A 24,560-nucleotide genomic window follows, 5' to 3' on the forward strand; every position below is an offset into this window, starting at 1 on the left:
AAGATACACAAAGTAGTACCTTTTCTTTTAACCAGAAAAACTAAATACAAGAAAATGTATTTTAAAAACTCTCCAACTTTTACAAAAGTTGCAAAGACCCAACAATAAACACATGTATTCCCTTTACCTAGACCAGTGGTTCTCAACCATCCTAATGCCGCGACGCTTTAATACAGTTCCTCATGTTGTGGTGACCCCCAATCACAAAATTATTTTCGTTGCTACTTCATAACTGTAATTTTGCTACTGTTATGAATCACCGTCGCAAATATGTGTTTTCTGATGGTCTTTAACGAACCACTGACCTAGACCACTAACCTTTGATAAGTACTGGATGCTTCAGAGCAAATCATGATCTCTTTTCTTCGTTCACATTCACACTGCAGCTCGATCTGAAATAAGATGAACGTGGAGTGACTTTTAGTACATGGAAACCATGTGAATAGGCAGCTTTCACTTTTAAAGCTCTCTCAAATCAAACCATGGCAGAGAATAGAGACAGTGAGTGGCTGCCCCCCGAGATGGAGAAAGGTTAACCAAACATACAAACTGACTACATGGTAGGAGACATGCCCCTTTTTGGGAACTACTATTGTCCTTAATCCCACCTGAAAGGACTGGTCTAGAATGGAGTTTTTACCACTGAACCAGAGGTACACATTTAACCCAGGACCAGCCAAGGCCTAACCAACTACACCTTATCCCACTGCTTTCACCTCCTCAGGTCAAAGCTTTGCTTTAATCCCTCAGACCTCATTAGTTCCCTTCTCACATACTCTCATAGCTCCTTCTACAAGGGTGTAATACTCGTTCATGACACTTACATAGTCATAATGAATTATGTGAATAATTCATGATTATCTGTCCCATCTAATTGGAGGGACCAAGTGTCTCCTGTTCACTAGCACCTAGCACAACATCTTACATACAACAGACCCTTATATATTTAAAAAGCTATTTCAAGCCGTGTGGACAGAAATCTATACAATTTATTTCACCTTTCTCTTGCCAAATTAACTTGCAGTTTCTTGCAACCAATGACTTCTGATTAGGATGGGTGCCCAGGTGCTGCTGCAGGCAGTTCTAGACTCATTAGCAGCTCCAGAACCAGAGTCAATGCCCCACCTAGAGCCAGGAATACACACCTTGGCTTTGCAAGCAGTCACAGGGCAGGGTGAGCTGAGGTGGCAGGGTGCCATACATGGGTGGCCACAGTCAGCTCTGGGGGTGGTGCAGGGCTGCTTGCAGGCCTCATCTACAAGACACTCTCCTTTGTGACAGAGTCTCTGACACTTGTGCATCCCACATGGTAGCACGGCATTGCAGGGCAATCCACAAGAGATATCAACCAGGTGACATGGGATGTTGCTTCGTAACTAGGAGAAACAGAAGTTGTCAGATTCTCATCTCCATTTGGGATTTGGGATAAACTTTAACTTCCCATCTAAACATTTTACAACTGTCAAAAATAACATTTTTTAAATAAATGCATTAAAAAATTTTTTTTTTCCCTTTATGAATTTTAGAGAGAGAGAAGGAGAGGGAGAGAGAGAGAGAAATAGCGATGGAAAGAGAACATTGATTGGCTGCCTCCTACATGCCCCCCACCAGGGATCAGGCCCACAACCTGCGCATGTGTCCTGACTGGGAATCGAACCAGTGACCTCTTGGTGCGTGGGTTGATGCTCAACCACTGAGCCATACTGGCCAGACCAAAAATAACTTTTTTTAAAAAGTTATTTTTTGCCCTGGCCGGTTTGGCTCAGCGGTTAGAGCGTCAGCCTGCGGTCCACAGAGACCCGGGTTCGGTTCCCGCTAAGGGCATGTACCTTGGCTGCAGTTTGTCCCCAGCCCTTGTTGGGTTGTGTGGGTGGCAGCCGCTCGATGTGTCCCTTTCACATCGATGTTTCTCTCTCTTCCTCTCTCTCCTTCCCACTCTATCTGAGTAGAAAATGGAAAAATGTCCTCGGGTGAGGATAAAAAAAAAAAAAAAAAGTTATTTTTATCTAAAAAAAATTAGGCTGATTTTCAAAGTCTGAAAGGTTAGTTTGAAAAGAAAACAAATCTGAACCTTATTTAATAATGCTTGTTAGAATCCAAAAAGATTTGTGGGAGTAGCCAAGAGTGACTTGGGATATAAATTTCCCAAGGTGGGTAACAAGCATGGGAAACCACATAACTAGGGAGTATTTGAAAATGCTATGACCAGCTGGGAGGATCAGACAATCTTTTCCCTCCTTTGCAAACATCCAGGGTACTGAATTGACAGACAAATCCTGAGAGCCAAGGCACCGATGGTCCATGGTTTTGAAACTGCTGGCAGGGACGTTTTTATTTTTATTTATTTTTTGTTAATCCTCATCTGAGGATATCTTTCCACTGATTATGTTTAGAGAGAGTAGAAAGGAGGGAGGGAGGGGGGAAGAGAGAGAGAGAGAGAGAGAGAGAAACATCGACGTGAGCAAGACACATGGATTGGTTGCCTCCCACATAACCCCGACCAGGGCCAGGGAACAAACCTGCAACCCAGGTACACGCCTTTGAATGGGAATTAAACCTGAGACTCTTCAGTTCTTGGGGCGACGCTCTAACCACTGAGCAAAATCGGCCAGGGTGTTTTTTTATTGATAGAGAGAGAAAGGAAAGAAGAGAAGGACAGAGGGGAGAGGAAGAAAGAGAGAGAGATTGATTTGTTGTTCCCCTTATTTATGCATTCATTGGTTGGTTCTTTTTGTTGTTTTTTTTTAAACATGTTTTTATTGATTTTAGAGACCAAAACATTGACGAGAGAGTAACATCAATCGGCTGCTTTCTGCATGTCCCTCCTGGGGATCAAGCCTGAAACCTGGGCATGTGTCCTGACCGGAAATTGAGTCAGTAACCTCTTGGTGCATGGGACAATGCTCAACCAACTGAACCATACCAGCTGAGCCATTGGTTAATTCTTATATGTACCCTGACCAGGGAATTGAACCCACAACTAGGACGATGCTCTAACCAATTGAGCTACCTGGCCAGGGCAAGACTGTTATGTAATTAAATACTCAACTCTCCTCATATCTCCTAACTCATAGTCTCCACAGCTTTAGACAGCCCTTTCATTTAAAAAAATAAAAGTCAATGGGCCATGTACTTGGTTACCTCCAAGTCATTTTTTCTTAGAAATCACCCCCCTCCAGGATTTCGTGCTCCAGAAAAAAGATGCAGGAATTTTATTCCCATGGAACCAAAGGTTACTTTATTTATTTATTTAATCCTCACTCGAGGACATTTTTGCATTTATCCTCAGACAGAGTGGGAAGGGGGTGGGGGGAGAGAGAGAAACATCTATGTGATAGAGACACATCGAGTGGTTGCCACCCACATGACCCCAACCAGGGCAGGGACAAACTGCAACCAAGGTACATGCCCTTAGCAGGAACTGAACCCAGGACTCTCTGGTCCGCAGACCAATGCTCTAACCATTGAGCCAAACCGGCCAGGGCCCAAAGGTTACTTTTATATAATCACTCAAATTCTTTCAAGAATCCTCAAAATCAGAATTATACTTTGACTCTAGTGACACATAACTTTTACTCTTCAAAAGGCCTCCAAAGTCTAGAATATATATGCTTGTAACACTCTGGAATCAGTATTTTAGTAGACTGTAGTTCCCAATTATTAAACACTTTCCTACTCTACTACCAGGGCGCTGGGGATAATTTTGCACATTATGTGCCCTCTGCTGTCCCCTCCCAACATGACTTGCTGTAGTCTGATTATCCTTTAGGATGTTACTTCCTAGTATATATATAGTGTATAGTACACATACTATACCTTAATTTTATAAAAGTGTTGATAGTAAACCTCCACTTCTTGGGAGTATTAATTTTGAGAAACAATGATACTAACAACTCAAAGTAATTCAATAAAAAATAAATCTCTGGCTGGAATAATGAACATAAGAGAGAAAACTCACCTCATGTTTGCCCATGCACCATTTCTGAGTGAGGAAAGTACAAGGGGGACACTTCTCTTCACTATGACAAGAATGATATACTGTAGAAAGAGAAAGGTAAAATTAGGAATAATGTTTAAATAAAACCACATAAACTATTACACATGTCATAATGGCATATGACAGGGAACTTTAAAACTTTTAAAAATGGTCATAGGAAAGTAAAAAGTAGCTAGCTTTATGTTAAAGTGTTGAAGGATGAGCATGAGTGAGAAAAGGAAGCCCAACTGAGGGGGACAGACATACCAAACACAGAAGCAGAGAAAGGCAGCTTTTCTGCCCCATTTTCTGCAGCATAGCCCCATGGTCTGTCCATTCTACTTAGTCATTCTTTTGGCCTTACCTTACAAAGCAACTGCTCACTTCTGCTCAGACATCTTGGTTACTCATCCAGCTAACAGGCTTCCGCAGATTCCCTTAAATTTCCTTGCTACACATAAGACGCAGTTCATCCAAACTCATGTCCTACAACAAAGCCTTCCTCAGCTGACCACACCCTGCCCTGAGCTCTCTTATGCTCCCCGGTGTCTTAGTTCTTACACAGATTGTTATCAGGCCCATCTTCATATAATGGTTACTTGTCATATATACTGAATTACCATCCTCTTCCTCTCAGAGAGAACATAAGAACCTCAAGGTCATGGGATTTTTTCCCCCCCTCTAAACCTCCCTGCTGTGTCTGACATCATGCTGGATATACAACAAACACTCAAGAAAAGTTAAATGAATGTTGAACCAAAGCAAGCTAAAACAAAAAACTCACAAATGGTTAAGTCATACCATGGATATTAACCAGCAGGATGTGAATTTCATCTGTAACATCTGCAGATGAGTGTAAAGGAAGGAGTGGGTGAGTACTGGCTTAGGCATTCACTTCACACTGGTGTGAACAACACAGCAGGGACTTGCAAACTAAATTGGGAGGGCCATCCTAAGGTTCCCAGGGAAAGAACTTTTCACTTCAAAAAGAACTTAGTGGTGGGTGGAGGCAGAAGAGGGTGTGGAGGGATAAATGGTGATGGATAGAGAAAAACATAAAATTAAATAAAATTAAAAATAATTTACCTAATTCTGTTTTACTTTATTAAGTTAAAAATTGAGAGCTAATTGCCTATTTGTCAATCTGAATCAGATGGCCAGAGTTACTGTAAGTACCAAATCTGGTGACTTGAGTAATTTCAGGTTTGCCTCTGGGACTTGGTAAAATGAAACGATGGGCCTGATATGATCCTAGAGGAAAGCCAGTGACTAGACTGGACAGATATGAAAAAACGGGTGATGATAAGTAACTTTGGCCTGGTGTCTACAGCAGACCATCAGAGAAAAACTGGAAAACAACTTAAATGTCCAGCAACATAAGATTGACAAATAAGTTATGGTCCATTTATGCAAGAGAACACTCCACTGCCATTGAAAAATCTATTTGTAAAAAATATTCATTAAGCCCAGTTTGGCTCAGCGGTTAGAGCGTCGGCCTGTGGTCCTGAGAGACCCGGGTTCGGTTCCCGCTAAAGGCACGTACTTCGGTTGCAGTTTGTCCCGGCCCTGGTTGGTTGTGCGGGTGGCAGCCACTCGATGTGTCCCTTCACGTCGATGTTTCTCTCTCTCTCTCTCTGTTCCTCTCTCTCCCTCCCACTCTACCTGAACAAAAAATGGAAAAATGTCCTCAGGTGAGGATAAAAAAAAAAAAAAAAGAAAGAAAAGAAATATGCACCAAAAGTGGAGGCTACAAAGAAAGAAAAAAAATCGCTGAAAGACAAGACCAGTGAGGACTCCTCCTGGTCTTTCAGGTGTGTTTGACATCAACAGAGTAAAGCAACGAAGACACTGTAATTCCTAACTGTGGCCCCAATCACAGACCCACCTTCACAGAAGTAGCCTCTGAACAACTCTGGGAGCAAGGGGTGCCATCACAAAATGACTTCAGAACAGTGAAGGCCATCATGCAACATTCTAAAAGACATGGTGTGAACACGCTATAACATTCGGAGACAAGGGGATGGGACCCACCTGGATGGTCACATTCATGGATTCTGGCACAGGTTTGGGTACACTCAGGGGGCCTGGTACCACAGGGAACTGGAGGGTAGATGACTGATGCACCACAGTGGCAGGTTAATTCATCAAAACCTGGTGGAACAGCAGATAAAACAAAATAAACCTTCATGATTTGGGATGAGCACATATTTTACACACGCACACACACACACTCTTTTGGGGGGAGCCTTCTAGAGGAGAATTGGTTATTATTTTTTTTTAAGTTTTTATTTTGTGAAAGTTGAGCTGATGACAAAGGAGCAGAGACATGAAGTGTTTCTTTTTTACCTACAATAAACTCTAAGACCATGAACCCAAGACAGTTTTATATGTATTTTATAAACAGCAGATCTATAGGTAATCTCTTTTTGAGAGAATAAAGAGACTTCCACTAAAGGCACAGTTCTTTTTTAACTTTCTGGCTAGGAAAATGGATAGAGATTATGAGAGCTAGAGGTAGTTAACAAATATACAAAAATATACTTTTGAATATAAACCCTAGTGAGCCACTGAAGCCATTAAAAAAAATTCTTATAGGTATAATCAACAACTATGGTGCTTGAAATATAAAGTTGAAAGGAAAGCACAGAGCTACATCTGAGTTCATTAGGCATAGTTCACAAGCCAAATCAAAATGGGCCGTGGCCAGTTTGGCTCAGCAGTTAGAGCGTTGGCCTATGGATCAGAGAGTCCCGGGTTCAGTTTCTACTAAGGGCATGTGCCTTGGTTGCAGTTTGTCCCCGGTCCTGGTTGGGGTTGTGTGGGTGGCAACCAGTCGATATGTCTCTCTCACATCAATGTTTCTCTCTCTCTCTTCCCCCCCCTCTCCCTCCTGCTCTATCTGAAGATAAATGTAAGAGAATATCAGGTGAGGATAAAAAAAGAAAAAAAAAATGAGAGCTCACATGGGACTGCTCTAACAAGCAGCCCACTTTGTCCAGAGCTCTCCTAACCCTGAGACCTCAGGGGAGCCAGTTATCCAACTCTGGGCGTTGGTAGAGGCCAGGCCCTTGACCATGGTTCTCAACTAGGGCACTAGAGTTTGGAAACTCAGGGGCCTCTAGGATCACCCACTGCTCTTTTCCAATCATCATTCTTCAGCAAACCCTTCAAAGGCTACACAATGTAGTAGAAAGAGCACTGTAAACACAGTCACGAGATTCAGGGTCCTAGTCCTAGACCTACTACTTACTTGCTCAGGGACTGTAGGCAAGTCATTTGAGCTTTCTTTTGGTCAGATGGGGATACCAAACTTTGACCTATCCACTCAACAAGCTAGTGTGAGTTTGAGCTAATACATGTGAAATAGCTAGGTAAAGGGTAAGGGGCCATGTATGTTTTCTATAGAACTCCATGTGTATGATCTGTTACAAAGTACTGATTCAACTCCTTTTTGAAATGAGGCAAGCCTAGCCCTGGCCAGTTTGGCTCAGCGGTTAGAGCGTTCGCCTGCGGTCCGGAGAGACCCGGGTTCGGTTCCCGCTAAGGGCATGTACCTCGGTTGCAGTTTGTCCCCGGTCCTGGTTGGTCGTGCGGGTGGCAGCCACTCGATGTGTCCCTTTCACATCGATGTTTCCCTCTCTCTCTCTTCCTCTCTCTCCCTCCCACTCTGTCTGTGCAAAAAATGGAAAAAATGTCCTCGGGTGAGGATTAAAAAAATAAATAAATAAATAAATAAAGTTTAAAAAAAAAAAAAAAAGAAAGAAATGAGGCAAGCCTAGCATTCTTGAGAAGAAATTTTGGGAAACCCTGATTTAGGTCAATCTTTTAATGCAACAGTTCTAAAAATATGCTCTGTTGATCCCTAGGTATCCCCGAGAGCATTTTAGGAAGTTTGAAATAGTTTTTATAACAATATTAAGATATTTTTTACTTTTTCCACTATGTTCACATTTGCACTGTTGGTGCAAAAGCAAAAAAACTGCCAGGACCTTAGCACAAATCAAGGCAGCAGCATCAAACTGTAATCATTGTATTTTTCACTGCCAAGCACTTAGAGTAAATAAAAAATGTCAGTTTCACTTAAGCCCTCGATGAAGCAGAAGAAAAAAAATCCTGAATCTTTTTTTTACTGAATTTATTGGGTGACACTGGTTAAAAAAAAAACCTTGAATCTTAAAAACGTGTCTTTTTAATATTCTGTGGAACAAAATAGAAAATCTGTATATAAAGCACTTTTGCTGCACACAAAAAACTCTGGTTGTACCCTGGCCAGGTGCCTCAGTTGGTTGGAGCATTGTACCATATACCAAAGGGTTGATTCTTGGTCAGGGTCACGTACCTAGGTTGCAGGTTTGATCCCCAGTCCAGGTGTGTATGGGAGGCAACTGATCAATGTTTCTCTCTCACATCAATGTTTTTCTCTCTCTCCCTTCCTCTTTCTAAAATCAATAAAAACATGTCCTCAGGTGAGGATTTAAAACAAACAAAACCTCTAGTTGTTCTTAAAGAAGTTCACTTCGAGTTGTGAGCTAAATAATTAATCTCTTTTTTTACACAACACCATTTTTACTTGAAACCATGACTGACAAATTATGGCTACTCAGACTTGAGTATCTGGCAGACATTTTATCAAAAATGAATAAAGTGAGCCTATCACTTTACAAAAAATGATTTTGCCGCCAATGATAAAATTCAAGCTTTCAAATAAAAATAGAATGAATATTTGAAAATATGCAATTATCACTATGAGCTTGACAATTTTCTAATACTTTCCCCAAGACTATTCTGATGGTAGTTATATTAATGTTGAGGTTTTGTTTTTTTTTGTTTTTTAAGCCTCACCCATGGATGTTTTTGCATTTACCTTCAGATAGAGCTGGAGGGAGAGAGAAACATTGATGTGAGAGAGACACATCGACTGGTTGCCACCCACACAACCCCAACTGGGGCCGGGGACAAACTGCAACTGAGGTACATGCCCTTAGTGGGAACCGAACCCGGGTCTCTCTGGTCCGCAGGCCAACGATCTAACTGCTGAGTCAAACTGTCCAGGGCATGAGTGAGTTTTTAATAGTAACACAAAATTTATCAACACTTCAAAGATATGCATAACCCAGTGAACAACTATTTTCCAAACGATCAAATCATGATGTTGTAAAATCATGAATGGGTAAAAGATCCATTCAAAATACAAGAAAAACCAATGAATTTTAATGTGACAGAGAATAAAAACAAAAATACTGACTTAAGTCCTTTACGAAATGAAGTTAAGTTTTGGTGTACTATCAAAAAAGAATATCCACTGTATTTCAAAATACTCATTCCTTTTCCAACTAGCTATATGAAGATAGTTGTTTTTTTTTTCATTTGCCTTAACAGATTGATGTAGAAGCAGATAATGAAAACCCAGCTATCTTTTATTAAATCAAGCATCTACTCTTCTAATTTTTTTCAAAATATAGTTGAAAAAAATGGTTATTTATGTTAATATGCAATAGATAATTATAATTTTAAAAATGAGCTAATAAGTCAATATTTAAAAAATTTGTTTTAATTCCTCATATGATAAATTAAATATATGTAGACAGCTTTAACTCACATAAAAAGAGCTCTTTAGGGTTCTCAATAATTTTTAAAACTATAAATAAATCCAAAAAGTTTGCAAACTGCTGCTAATAATATAGAGCAACGATTTTCAACCAGTATGCTGCAAGAATTTTTAAAACATGCAGTACCTGACTATTTAGTCAGGGGCACTGAACTCTCTTCCCTTAGACTGTCAAATAAAAAAATGACAACAGCCAACACAATAGCTGTACTATTGTGAATGCCCTGTCTTGAACCATAAATACATAGGCCATACAATAGAGTTGCATCTTATTGGTCATATAGTGTAAGGTTGCATCTGATTAATTCTTTTTTCTTTTTTTAAATGTTTATATATATATTTAATCCTCACCTGAGGATATTTCTCTATTGATTTTTTTCAGATAGAGTGGGAAGGAGGGAGGAAGAGAGAGAGAGAGACATCGACGTGATAGAGACACATTGATTGGCTGCCTCCTGCATGACCCTGATTGGGGCCAGGGATCAAACCTGCAACCATATATATGCCCTTGACTGGGACTCAAACCTGTGACTCTTTGGTCTGCGGGCCAACGCTTTAACTGCTGAGCCAAACTGGCCAGGGCTTTTTGTTTGTTTTTTTGAGAGAGTGAGAGAGGGAGAAGGAGAGAGAGACAAAAACATCAATGAAAGAGAAACATCAATCAGCTGCCTCCTGTGCACCACCAACTGGGGATCGAGACCGCAACCCAGGCATGTGCCCGGATTGGGGATTGAACCAGTAGCCTCTTGATGCATAGAACGATGCTCAATACACTGAGCCACACTGGCCGGGTTGATTGGTTAATTCTCGGTACCAGAAATCTTTATGTACAAGTATAGGCACCTGATTTTTTAAAAAGTCACTTTGGATCAAAAGGGTAGGAAATTACTATTTGGTGTGGTTTTTTTTTTGTAAATCAATCAAAATTATACCTATTTTTTTTGGTGTGCCACAGAATTTCAGTAATTAGTTTGTGTGTGTCATGAGATGAAACGGTTAAAAATCACTGATATAGAGAAAGAAGGACTGCTGAGGACAGAACCAGGGTCTATAATATTTAAAGGCAGGTAGCAAAAGAAGTATCCATTAATGAACCAGACTCCATCTTGGGATCACTGCCTACACATCCCAAGTTTCGTACATTCAGGGAAAACAAGACAGCACTAGGAATCTTTTTTAAAAAACTTAATATATCTGAAATACTAAAGCTTATTAGGTTCAGTAATTCATACCAATCTAAGTATATCAGTCTCTCAAAATATATTATGCCTACATTTCTAGAACATTCTTATAATAAAGTAATACAGTGAAGACACTCACTAGCCTGCCAGCATGTCTGGCAATTCCCTCGATGACATGGTTCTTCACATCTATGAAGGCCACATCGGAGTTTTCTCCCACAAATCAAAGGACATTTGTGCTCCTTATCCTAGGAAGAGAATTACATTTGTTTACAAAATTATCACTATTTTGTTATCCATAAACAAGATTAATTTTAAAAAAAATAAAGCTCTCCACATTTATGGATGAAATGATGTCTGAGATTAGCTTCAAAATAATCAGGGAGCCCTGGCCAGTTTGGCTCAGCAGTTAGAGTGGCAGCCTGCAGACCAAAGGGTTGCGAGTTTGATTCCTGGTCAAGGGCATGCACCTGGGTTGTAGGTCTATCCTCGTCCTGGTGGGGTCGTGCGGAAGGCCACCAGTCTAGGTGAGAATTTCTTACATTGATGTTTCTCTCTTTCTCTCTCCCCCTCCCTCCCTCCCTTCCACTCTATCTAAAAATCAATACAGAAATGTTCTCAGGTTAGGATTCACAACAACAAAAAATCAGGGGATGTGGAGTTAGTAGAGATATGAATGAAACAAGATTAGTCATGAGCTGATCACTACTAAAGTTGGATACTGGGTATATGGGACTCATACTAGTCTGCTATTGTATGTATTAGAAATTTTCAATAACAAGAGGAAATCTTTAAGCTTTCAAACACTGGTTTATAAATAAGTCTTGATGCATTGTACAATTTCATTACTCTTCACCATGTCAATAAATTTTAAAAGTGGCAACAATTATGTATTTTTTATATACACACACACGTGTGTATGTGTATATGTGCATTACCTCACTATTGGTACTGTTTTATGTTGTGTACAAACACACACATACAGACAAGAAAACACAGTACTGACTACCAGAAAGAGCTTCCTTTATCTAGTTTCACTGAAGTGAATTTTTCAGATAACTAAAACTTGGTCCTTTCAAAAATGCACACTTGCCCTGGCTGGTTTGGCTCAGTGGGTAGAGTGTTGGCCCATGGTCCAAAGAGTCGTGGGTTCAATTCCGGTCAAGGGTACATACCTTGGTGGCAGTTCGGTCCCTGGCCCTGGTCAGGGTCATGTGGGAGGCAACCAATTGATGTGTCTCTCTCATATAGATGTCTCTTTCTTGCTCTCTCTCTCCCTCCCTTCCTTACACTCTATCTGAAGATAAATGTAAAGGTATCCTCAGGTGAGGATTAAAAATAAATAAATAAATGAAAAAAAGACCAAAGTCATAAAAGAAAACATAAATATTTACTAAAAACAAATACCACACTCATATTACCTACCAACTTGACCCAAGGAGTATATAAAACCTGAAGCCCGAGTAGCTAAGGACAGGCCAGTCTGTATGCTGGGATGGCACACAATCTCCTGCAGAGAACTGTATGCTTATGTAGTGGTCTTGGGCTCTGAGGTCTGAGGCCTCTGTCTTTCTTTTTTCTCTTCTTCCATGTTGCCACTGGCTGACATTTTCCCCCGACTGAGGTCAGCTTGATCTGGGAAGCTCTCTGACTCCTTCTCAGGAGATCCCTTCTATATCTGGGCTACATTCTAGATGGCTGAGGCTTCCAGAAGCCCAGCCTCTGAATGAATGCAATCTGATGGTGCCTTATTATATGTTCACTTACCACACAACAAATCTCATTACATTTATGCCGTCCGCACAACCGTTTCTTGTTACACCGCTTGTCACACATAAATGTAGCATCTGCTGTGGCCAATCAAAAAGAAAAACAAAGCAAAAGATATAAACATTCATTCAACAAATATCTAAAAGACTACAGGTTTAAAAAATACAAATGTGTTCCATGGCCAGTTTGGCTCAGTGGTTAAATCGTCCGCCTGTGGACTGAAGGGTCTCGAGGTTCAATTCCTGGTCAACAGCATATACCTGGGTTGCAGGTTCGATTCCCAGCCCCAGTCAGGGTCATTTGGGAAGCAACCAATTGATGTATCTCTCACATCAATGTTTCTCTCTATCTCTTCTCTCTCCCTCTCCCTCCCTTCCTTCCATTCTAACTAAAAATAAACAAAAATAAATGGAAAAATATCCTCAAGATTAATCCTGAGGATTAAAAAAAAAAAAGGAAGAAAAAAAATACAAATGTAATAATAATGTAAATAAGCCCTGGCTGGTGTGGCACAGTTAGTTGGAGCATTGTCCCATGCACCAAAGGGCCAGGGGTTTGATTCCCAGTCTGGGCACGTACCCAGGTGGCAGGTCTGATCCCCGCTTGGGGTGGGTGTTGAAAGCAACCAATATGTTTCTCTCTCATATCGATATTTCTCTCTCTCCCTTTCTTTCTCTAAAAAATAATGTGTTAAAAATGATATGGTGAAAACACATGTTAAAATAAGATACCATTTTTTACTTGTCAGATTGTCAAAGAATAGAAAACAAAAACAATAACAGGAGCCCTGGCCGGTTTGGCTCAGTGGTAAAGCATCAGCCCGCAGAGTTGCGGGTTCGATTCTGGTCAAGGGCACATACCTCAGTTGCGTTTCGGTCCCTGGCCCTCATCGGGGTCATGTGGGAGGTAACCAATTGATGTGTCTCTCTCACATCGATGTTTCTCTCTCTCTCTCCCACTCTATCTGAAGATAAAAATGGAAAAAAGTATCCTTGGGTGAGGATTTAAAAAAAAAAGAAAAGAAAACAGGAAGACTGATTAATATATAGTAGGGTAAAGGTGTGGAGAAAAGGCATCCATACTTAGTGAATGAGAGGGTATAAACATTTGGAGTCCATGTGTAGCTATTAAAAATTTAGGTGGTAATTTCCATTTTAAAGAATTCTTCCTACAGATATACTTTATTTATTTATTTATTTAATCCTCACCCGAGGACATTTTTCCATTTTTTTATTCAGATAGAGCGGGAGGGAGGGAGAGAGAGGAAGAGAGAGAGAGAGAGAGAGAGAAACATCGACGTGAAAGAAACACATCGAGTGGCTGCCACCTGCACGACCCAACCAGGGCCAGGGACAAACTGCAACCAAAGTACATGCCCTTAGCGGGAACCAAACCCGGGTCTCTCTAGACCGCAGGCTGACGCTGTAACGGCTGAGCAAAACCAGCCAGGGCCAATTTATCTTTTTTTTTTAGTCCTCACTTGAGGGTATTTTTTCCATTTATCTTCAGATAGAGTGGGAGGGAGGGGAAGAGAGACACAGAACAACATCGATGTGAGAGAGACACACTGACTGGTTGCCTCCTGCATGACCCCAACCAAGACTGGAGACAAAATGCAACCCTTGATCAGAATTGAACCCGCAAGTCGTTGGTCCTCGGGCTGACACTCTAACCGCTGAGCCAAACCAGCCAGTGCTAATTTATCTTTTTTTTTTTTTTTATCCTCACCTGAGGACACCCTTCGATATTTTGTTCAGATAGAGTGGGAGGGAGAGAGAGAGAGAGAGAGAGAAACATCGACGCGAAAGCGACACATCGAGTGGCTGCCACCCACACGACCCAACCAGGGCCGGGGACAAACTGCAACCAAGGCACGCGCCCTTAGCGGGAACCGAACCCGGGTCTCTCCGGACCGCAGGCCGACGCTCTAACCGCTGAGCCAAACCGGCCAGGGCTCTTTTCTTTTTTTTTTAAATGCATTTTCAAGTAAGCTGCAGACATGAGTATAATGCTAAACGTAACACTTCCCCTAAAATTGTCAGCACTTCATTAATTAGAATATATGATTCTTCCTTTTCTTATGGAGTAAAAGTTACATACAATAAAATGCAAAAATGTTAAGTGTATCTTTGCTGAATTTTGACAACTATATGATCTTATAGAACATTACTTTTACCCCAGAAAGTTCCCTCATGCCCCTTCCCAGTCATACCTTCACTTTTGAGACTGGTACATGGAAGCTCCTATGGAAATACAAAAAGAAACAGTAACTACTTTAAGAATAAATGAAACAAAACAAGTATATTATAATGCTAAACGTAACATGTATATCCCAAATATGTTGTACTTCTCTGGCAGTCAATTAATCAACTTCACCTATTTTTTTTTTTTTTTACATTGGTTTATTAGAGTATTAGTATGAGGATATTTCAGTAACCAAAACCATTTGAAATCAAGTCCAAAATTATTTGCCCATATGTTTGAAAAAGTCTATTAAAGATCTTTGGTTATTAGTATTCTCTTTTTAGCTAGCATCAAGTAATGTTAAGTTGATAGGTAAAACAATTTGGACATAGTGATTTGGGGGATCAGGAAATCTCTCGAGAGTGAAGTGTTTTACTTAATTAGCTTTTACTTTTAACTTTTTTATTATTTTATTTTTTGTTACAGATGTTTCTCCTTTTTCCCTCCTTGACACCCTCCTCCCAATCCCCGCCGCCCAGTCCCCAGCCTTGTTGTCTATGTCCATAGTTACGCATACATGCATTTAAGTTCTGTGGTTTATCTCTTCCCTCCCCCCCGGACTCCTTCTTTTGAGGTTTGTCAGTCTGTACCCTACTTCTATGTCTCTGGGTCTATTTTGTTCATCAGCTTGTTTTTGTTCATTATATTTCACAAATAAGTGAGATCATGTGATATTTGTCTTTCTCTGATCGGCTTGTTTCGCTTAGGGTAATACTCTCCAGGTTCTTCCATGTTGTCTCAAAGGATAAGAGATTTTTCTTTTTTACAGCTGCATAGTATTCCATTGTGTTTATGTACCACAGCTTTTTTTTTTTTTAAATCCTCACCCAAGGACGTTTTTCCATTTTTTGTTCAGGAAGAGTGGGAGGGAGTAATGGAGGGAGGGAGGGAGAGAGAGAAACATTGACGTGAAAGGGACATATCAAGTGGTTGCCACCGGCACAACCCAACCAGGGGCAGGGACAAACTGCAACGGAGGTATGTGCCCTTAGTGGGAACTGAACCCGGGTCTCTCTGGACTGCAGGCCAACACTCTAATCACTGAGCCAAACTGGCCAGGGCTATACCACAGCTTTTTAATCCACTCATCTTATTGATGGACACTCAGGCTGTTTCCAGATCTTAGTGATTGTAAATAGTGCTGCTATGAACATAGGGGTACATATATTCTTTCTGTTTGGTGTTTTAGGCTTCTTAGGGTATATTCCTAGAAGTGGGATCACTGGGTCCAATGGCAGTTCAATTTTTAATTTTTTTGAGGTAACATCATATTGTTTTCCATAGTGGCTGCCAACTCTACCTATCTTGAGCAAGATTAGCCAAGTCCCTATATCAACATGCTTTACTCACAACAGGGCCTCAGGTTTACTAACTCTTCATGTAAATGTAGTTGTAACAATCTTTGTGGTCTGGCCTCCAAGTGTACAGATTAGGTATTATAAAATCTGAATGGAAAGAAGGGCTGCTAAAGGTAGGCAAAGCAAAGAGTAATAATTGCCTATTAAGAGTACATAGAGACATCTCACTTACTTGTGGGATATAATGAACATAACAGTCTGAGGAATGGGGTAGTCCCAGAGATGTGGAAGTGGGTACAGACTGACAATCCCCAGAAGAGGGTGTAGGGGGGGAGAGATAAACTACAGAACTTATATGCATGTATGCATGAACAATGGACATGGACAACAAAGCTGGGGACAGGGCGGGGAGGGAAGAGTAGGGAGGAACCAGTGTGGGGGGGGGAGAAACATCTGTAACAAAAATAAATAAATTAATTAATTAAAAAAAAAAGAGTACATAGAGACAGAAAAAGTAAAAAAGAGATGTAAGATTTGAAAATATGTAACAATCTGGTGCTATATAATGCAGAGGCAAACAGCTCTACAAACTTAAGAGCACCCCTGACAACCTAGCTGGACTGCAGCAAAGTAGAATACAGTATACCTCTGGTATTCAAAGTTTTATTATTGTGGTTTCCATTGTATTAATGGCCCTAAAGGTCTATCACATGTAATTTTGCTGAGGTATGATCCTGAATAATGTGTGGTAAGGGTGGTGTGTGAGGAGCAAGTCAGTCATTTTGGGGTAAAGTGAGCCTGCCTGGCTGTCCAGCAACTACATTTATATTTGTTTTTGATGCCATTTACAGGTTGCGCTGTACTCAGAAATAAATGAATGATAAAAATATTCCTTCTTAGTGAAAAATTACCCTAAAAAAAAAAGGGAGCTACTAGAGTTTAATAATACAAGTAAAGAGGTCTAAGAAATTGAAGCTTTTTGGCTAGATGTTTTAGATAAATTAATGAGTTGGCTGGGTTTGATGATATGAAAAAGTTCCCCATAAGCTCTCTAGAGATATAAAGCAAAGGTGACTCATGAAATTGCCCCAGTGAGTTTTCCAGTTAATGCAAACACTGGATTGTATAGCGGAAATAATATGCTGAAGTATCTACAACTGTAGAGAAAGGCAGAGCTCCCATAAATCTCTACAATAAATATGAATTACCAATAAAAACTTACAGTATTCTTTGTAAAGAGGCAGTAAGATATATCATGCATTTCTCGAAGACTCCTACCAAAGTGATTAAAAGAAAACAACTCCTGAAGCTTTAAAAAATGTTTTATTTATTATTTTTATTTTAAATCTTTATTGTTGTATGTATTACAGATGTTCCTCATTTTCCCCCCATTGACTCCCTCCTTCCCTGTCCCGCCCCCCTCCCACCTTTTCCCATACTATTGTCTGTGTCCATTGGTTATGCATATAAATTCTTTGGTTTATTTCCCCCCCCCAACCCCTTTTACTTTGAGGTTTGTCATTCTAGCAATGAATTTGTACAGTGATACCTTGGTTCTCGAACGACTCGGATTTCGACCAAATCGGTATTCGACCAGGAGATTCGAGAAACTTTTGTCTTGGAATCCGAACAAATATTTGGAACTCGAACTTCTGAGATGAGCCGAGTTGAGCCGAATGGCGTTCATTCGGCCCAGCGCGCCTTGCTTGCGTCATCAGTGTGAGTGCAGAGAGAGAGTCACGCTTTGTGGAGAGAGTCACTCTTTACACTGAATTTAACCCTTAGACATACTGTACACTTTTATTTCTTGTTGAGACTTATGTTTTTCTACATATTATATACAAATTAGGCCAGTAAATAGGCATTTTCTGGGGCTTGGAACGAATTAATCCAGTTTCCATTATTTCCTATTGGGTTTCATTGCTTCGGTTCTCGAACAATTTGGTTCTCGACCGTCCTCCTGGAACGAATTATGTTCGAGAACCGAGGTATCACTGTACTTCTTAATCCTTTCATCTTTTTCACCCCATTCCCCCAAACCTCCTCCCATCTGGCAACCAACAAAATGTTCTCTGTATCTATGAGAATGTTTCTGTTCTGCCTGTTCATTTTGTTTGTAGATTCCATTGGCGATAGATATGTATTCATTGCCATTTTGTTTGCTCATATATTTTATCTTTTTCTTCAAAAAGACCCTTCATCATTTCATATAATAACGGTTTGGTGGTGATGAACTCCTTTAACTTTTTCTTGTCTGGGAAACTCTTTATATGGCCATCGATTCTAAATGACAGCTTTGCAGGATAGAGGAATCTTGGTTGTAGGTTCTTGCTTTTCATCACTCTGAATATTTCTTGCCACTCCCTTCTGGCCTGCAAAGTTTCTGTTGAGAAATCAGCTGACAGCCTTATGGGAACTCCCTTGTAGGTAACTAACTGCTTTTCTCTTGCTGCTTTTAAGATTCTCTCTGTCTTGAACCTTTTGCATTTTGACGATGATGTGTCTTGGTGTGGACCTCTTGGGGTTCATCTTGTTTGGGACTCTCTGTGCTTCCTGGATTTGTATGTCTGTTTCCTTCACCAAGTTAGGAAAGTTTTCTGCCATTATTGTTTCAAACAGGTTTTCAATTTCTTGTTCTCTCTCTTCTCCTTCTGAAACCCCCAAGATGCGAATGTTGGCACACTTGAAGTTGTCCCAGAGGCTCCTTACACTATCCTGATTTTTTTGGATTCCTTTTTCTTTTTGCTGTTCTGACTGGGTGTTTTTTGCTTCCTTATATTCCAAATCAATGGTTTGCTTCTTGGATTTACGTACTCTACTACTGAATCTGTGCAAATTTTTCTTTATTTCAGTTAATGCCTCCTTCATTTCTGACTGTGCATCCTTCATTTCTGACTGGTCCTTTTTTATGCTCTTGAGGCCCTCACTAAGTTCACTGAGCATCCTTATAAGCAGTATTTTGAACTCAGTGTCTGTTAGGTTGCTTATCTCCATTTCGCTTAGTTCTTTTCTTGGGGTTTTGTTCTGTTCTTTCATTTGGGACCTGTTTCTTTGTCTCCTCATTTTGGCTGCCTCCCTGTGTTTGTTTCTGTGTATTACTTAACGAGAGGTATGGGGCTATCTGAGACCAGATGCTGCTTGTTTGAAAGAATTTAGGAAAACCTGAAGCAGGATCCAAGACAGGCCAATCCTATGGTGAAGCAACTGTCAACAGCTTGGGTGGACCTGAAAGTTGGGTGGGGCGGGGCCTCAGGGAATCACCAGGGCGGAGCTATCAGTGTGAGCCAGGTTGCTAGAGTCCCAGATATGGCGAATGTCTGCCGCCCCAGGGAAGGGCTCACCAAAGGAACAAAGGCCTCTGACAGCACATTTATCCCAGAGAAAGCCTCCTCTCCAGCCCTCACTCCAATGCCTAACAGCTCAATTCTTTTTTATTTTATTTTTTATCCTCACCCGAGGACATTTTCCCATTTTTTTGTCCAGGTAGAGTGGGAGGGAGAGAGAGGAACAGAGAGAGAGAGAGAAACATCGACGTGAAAGGGACACATCGAGTGGCTGCCACCCGCACGACCAACCAGGGCCGGGGACAAACTGCAACCGAGGTACGCGCCCTTAGCGGGAACCGAACCCGGGTGTCTCAGGACCTCAGGTCGATGCTCTAACCGCTGAGCCAAACCGGCCAGGGCTCAATTCTTCCCTGTATGTCTCTGGCGCCCCTCGAGCAGCCTCCCCTCCAAGCTTAGAGCGAGTGAGTTTGATAAGTCCCTGCACCGGCCCTTTAAGAGGAGTTGCCTGGGGCTCCAGCCGCGTCAGCTTCCCTGAGCCTCAGTTCCCGCTGGTTTTTTTAGCCAGAAGTTATGGGGACTTCCCTTCCTGGCACTGGAACCCTGAGCGGGGTTCCTGGTGTGGGACGGGGACCCCTCAGTCCTCAAGGAGGACCTTCCCAGCCAGGTATCCTCCTGATTTTTATCCACCACAGGTGGGTGTGGGCTGCCCATCTGCCTCCACCCCTCCTACCAGTCTCGATGTGGCTGCTGCTTTAATTCTGTAGTTGTAGGACTTCCATTCAGCTTGATTTCAGGTGATTTTGAATAATGGTTGTTTTGTAGTTTAGTTGTAACTTTGATGTGGTTGTGGGAGGACACGATACCGCGTTTACCTACACCGCCTTCTTGACCGGAAGTTTCTGTTTTATTTATTTAGAAAACTGATTTCCATGGAAAAGCTCATTCCATGACAAAAGACATTTCATGAAAAATCTGGCTAAACAATGAGGTGATGGTTTTTACTTTGTCAAAGAATTTAACAGAATTCATATACTAATAGTGAACTTGGTCTACAGCCATACCACCCTGAAAGTGCCCGATCTCGTCTAATAGTGAACTTGTATAGCAATTTTACAATCAGACATATTTGCAACAATTTTTACACATAGCTTTTAAAGAATACACTCACTGCCATAGGGGTCCACTGTTAGAGGGAGTGAGGATAGAGAGTGAATGAGAAGCAAAAAAAGCTGAGGGAGAAAGAGATTGCTAGGGAGAAAGAAGCAAATTGATAATAGCTCATATGTCCCAACACTGTTTGTGATTCTTTGTTCCTAACAGCACCTCTGGGCATTACTAAATTTGTGATTACTAAATTATAGCATCTCAGTCTTCAAGGTCATATTTACAAAGCATAAAGTGGCCTTGTACTGACATTCAAAACACCTTTCTGCCCCATGTATTCTGTGGGTTCTTTGAGAAAAACAACAAACAACCCATAATGCTCACACAACTTTTGCATGTAACCTGTGCTTTTACATTTATTCTTTTAAACTGAAGCTTAACTATTAACGTAGCTCCCAATTTATGGATTATAGCCTCAGAATCATTTGCAATTCAGCTGAAACCTAGACCTTGGGCTGTATTTAAGAAACAGACCCAACTGCTCAGAATTCTGTCTGCACCCCGGCCTGTGCTTTGCTGGGACAGGTGACAATATGCATTGAAATGACTAAACAGTAGGTCAGAGAGCAGGATGGATCAACATTCAGTTTGTTCCTCAAGTTGATTACCCAAATACTTCCACATGAAGGCTTCCTGCTTCTTTTGGTTACAGACATAAGGATGGGCACTATGGCCTAATTTCAAAATGGTAAGACACCCCTTTCATAACAACACAAAGTCCAATAGAAACTGCCAGGGCAGAAAGCAGACAGATTAACTATACCTATCAACTTATAAAACAGTTGTATAGTGAATAATCATTACCTGAACAAAGGTTTGACTTTTGTCATTGGCTTCTGGGAGGTAATATCGAAGCCCTTGGAATATCATGCCTGATGTCTGAGGTCTTGGGTTACAAGTGACTTGGGTCATATAGTCTAATAATATAATTTAGAGTACAAGCCTCACTGGATAGTCTTAGGGTAGGGGCTGACCACACCAGAAAGACCAATGATGTGATTTAGGGTGGGGGATTTTGGTATCAGTAGACCTCTGGAAGGACTGGAGACCAAAATCATGCCTACATGATGGAGCCCAATAAAAACTGGGCAAGCTTCCCTGGTTGGCAATACTCCATTGTAATGTCACACACTGATGCTGAAAAAGTAATGCTGTTCCAACACCATGGGGAGTGGACAAATGGAAGCTTCACTCTGTTCTATGTGCTTCTTCCTCTGGCTGATTTTAATCTGTATCCTTTCCCTGTAATACACTGTAACCATGACTATAAAAGCTTTCACTGAATTCTGTGGGTCATTCTCATGAATTATCAAACCTTGAGGGTGGTCATGTGGACTGTTCTAATTTAGCAGTTGCCTAAACACTTGCAGTGGGTGTCAGAAGTGAGGGCAATCTTGTGGACTACGTTCCCTTTAATTTCTTAGTTAACTCTTTGCAACAGTGCTACTGTTCTTCTCTTCCAGCATCTAGCATTATCATACTTGATTTGTTATAGTTATCTGTATACTTGTCTTATCCTCATGACTAGCCTGAGTCTTTATTGCTGGATCCCCTCTCCACCTGATGACACCTGTCTTACTGGTCCACAGTGGGTGTCAGTTTACATTCATTGGCTGGATTGAATGAATCATACATAGTATAACAGGAATAAAACTGAGGTTATTTTTATTCCTCCCCTTCCATAATCACCAATTTAAAAGGTACTGGTAGCAATGTCAGCATTTTTTAGGACTTACCTTTGTTCTGAAAGAGCATCTGCAGGAAATAACTGATGTGCGAGAGCAGGGTCCACAGTCCCCTTCATGGCAGAGCTTTTCACAGGTATGAATGAAATCTTTAATAGAAATGAAAAGAGCTAGGAATGAAAATTGCAACTATTCATTGCAGACACCAAAATCCACTAGCCACATTGGTCTTCTACCTCAGTTCCCTGAAACTCCAGAATAAGGGTTGAGGGAAGAAGGATATCATCAATGCCTTTTGCCTTATCTTCCCTTCACCCAACAGCCTAGGCCTTTTCCAGCAAGGAGAGGGCCCAGCATTAGTCACTGGAATATGCTTTGGACTGCATGGTGCTTTGCCTAAAGACCAGATCTGTCTCGCCCGGGCTCAGCTGGTTGAATATCGTCCCATGCACTGAGAGCTCCCCACTTCGATTCCTGGTCAGGGCACATGCCCAGATTATGGGTTTGATCCCCTGTAGAGGCTGTGCAGAAGGCAGCTAGCTGATCAATGTTTCCCTCCCTCTCAAAAAAAAAAGAAAAAGAAAAAGCCTTGGCTGGTTTGGCTCAGCGGTTAGAGAGTCAGCCCGCAGACCAGAGAGTCCCAGGTTCAGTTCCTGCTAAGGGCACGTACCTCGGTTGCCAGTCAATGGGGTTGTGTAGGTGGCAGCCAGTCAATGTGTCTCTCTCACATCAATGTTTCTCTCTCTTCCTCCCTCTCCTTCCCGCTCTATTTGAAGATAAATGAAAAATGTCCTCGGGTGAGGATAAAAAAAAGAAAAAGAAAAGGGCCCTGGCTGGTTTTGCTCAGTGGTTAGAGCACCAGCCCATGGACCAATGGGTCTCAGTTTCGATTCCAGTCAAGGGCATGTGCCTTGGTTCATTCCCGGCCCTGGTCGTGTGGGAGGCAAACCAGTCAATGTGCCCCTCCCACATTGATGTTTCTCTCTCTCCCCATCTCTATCTGAAGATGAATGGAAAAATATCCTTGGGTGAGGATTAAAAAAAAAAATCTGTCTCTTTCCTTATTTAGGCCCCAGGACTCCAGGTTAGACTTGGATCTCCTTAAAATTGTAGCCATGGCCCTGGCTGGTTTGGCTCAGCGGTTAGAGCATCAGCCTGTGGTCCTGAGAGACCAGGGTTCGGTTCCTGCTAAGGGCGCGTACCTCGGTTGCAGTTTGTCCCCAGCCCTGGTCGGTCGTGCGGGTGGCAGCCACTCGATGTGTTCCTTTCACATCAATGTTTCTCTCTCTCTCTCTGTTCCTCTCTCTCCCTCCCACTCCACCTGAACAAAAAATGGAAAAATGTCCTCAGGTGAGGAAAAGAAAAATTGTAGCCATGGATGACTTTAGAAGTGTTTTTCACTGAAAGTTATCTGGGGATGAAAAATAATCAGAAGCCATGATCCATAATCTCATTGACTCAAGTTCTGTGAATGTCTGGTGATAGGTGGCCTGCCATTCATTCTGTTAAACGATGCTTAGGACATGTTCTGTTTTAAGGACACCTTAGGGATCACCCAGAGTCTCTTAAGCCTAATTGTATCTTTGAGTCTATTGTCTATTTCCTGAAGGTAGCATATAGCTGGACCTTGCTTTTTATTTCCTAAATTTGGTTTGACATTCACAATGTTGTTATTGATAACTGGATTTACACCTGTCATTTTACTTAGTTTTTTACATGTCTTGTATCTTTATTGTTAATCTAATCTTCCTTTACTGCTTTCTTTTGCATTAAGTGAATATTTTCTCTTGTAACATTTTCTTCCCTTTAATAAAATTTTTCACTATATTTTTTAGTTATTAAAATTCTTTTTTTCTTTATTGATTTTAGAGAAGGAGAGAAAGAGAGACAGAATCGTTGATAAGAGAGAACATTGATTGGCTGCCTCCTGCACGTCCCCCACTGGGAATTTGGCCCACAACCTGGGCATGTGCCCTGACCAGGAATCAAACCAGCAACCTCTTTTTTTTTTAATCCTCATCTGAGGACATTTTTCCATTTTTTGTACAGACAGAGTGGGAGGGAGAGGAAGAGAGAGAGAGGGAAACATCGATGTGAAAGGGACACATCGAGTGGCTGCCACCCGCACGACCAATCAGGGCCGGGGACAAACTGCAACCGAGATATATGCCCTTAGCAGGAACCGAACCCGGTCTCTCCGGACCGCAGGCGGACGCTCTAACTGCTGAGCCAAACCGGCCAGGGCCAAACCAGCAACCTCTTGGTGCACGGGTCAATGCTCAACCACTGAGCCACAATGACCGGGCTTAATTCTTTTCTTTCTTTTTTTTTTTTTATCCTCACTTGA

At 41.4% G+C, this 24,560-nt stretch overlaps 1 protein-coding gene across 3 annotated transcripts in view; it reads right to left on the reverse strand.

Annotated features, from left to right (window-relative positions):
• Positions 1-24,560, reverse strand: part of NFX1 (nuclear transcription factor, X-box binding 1) — an 83,200-nt gene that overhangs the window by 18,163 nt on the left and 40,477 nt on the right. The window contains exons 10-17 of one of the 3 annotated variants that reach the window (XM_036260695.1): positions 22,265-22,362; positions 14,748-14,778; positions 12,533-12,612; positions 10,905-11,013; positions 6,008-6,127; positions 3,959-4,038; positions 1,146-1,376; positions 319-392 (exon numbers count right to left, since the gene is read on the reverse strand). In XM_036260695.1, the coding sequence (XP_036116588.1) occupies positions 319-392; positions 1,146-1,376; positions 3,959-4,038; positions 6,008-6,127; positions 10,905-11,013; positions 12,533-12,612; positions 14,748-14,778; positions 22,265-22,362 (823 nt within the window). Of the gene's footprint in view, positions 1-318; positions 393-1,145; positions 1,377-3,958; positions 4,039-6,007; positions 6,128-10,904; positions 11,014-12,532; positions 12,616-14,747; positions 14,779-22,264; positions 22,363-24,560 lie in introns of all 3 variants that reach the window. The other 2 variants (XM_036260694.1, XM_036260696.1) reach the window with 2 other exon arrangements.

Source organism: Molossus molossus, unplaced genomic scaffold (assembly GCF_014108415.1).
Source record: "Molossus molossus isolate mMolMol1 unplaced genomic scaffold, mMolMol1.p scaffold_m16_p_14, whole genome shotgun sequence".
NCBI classification, from domain to species: domain Eukaryota; kingdom Metazoa; phylum Chordata; class Mammalia; order Chiroptera; family Molossidae; genus Molossus; species Molossus molossus.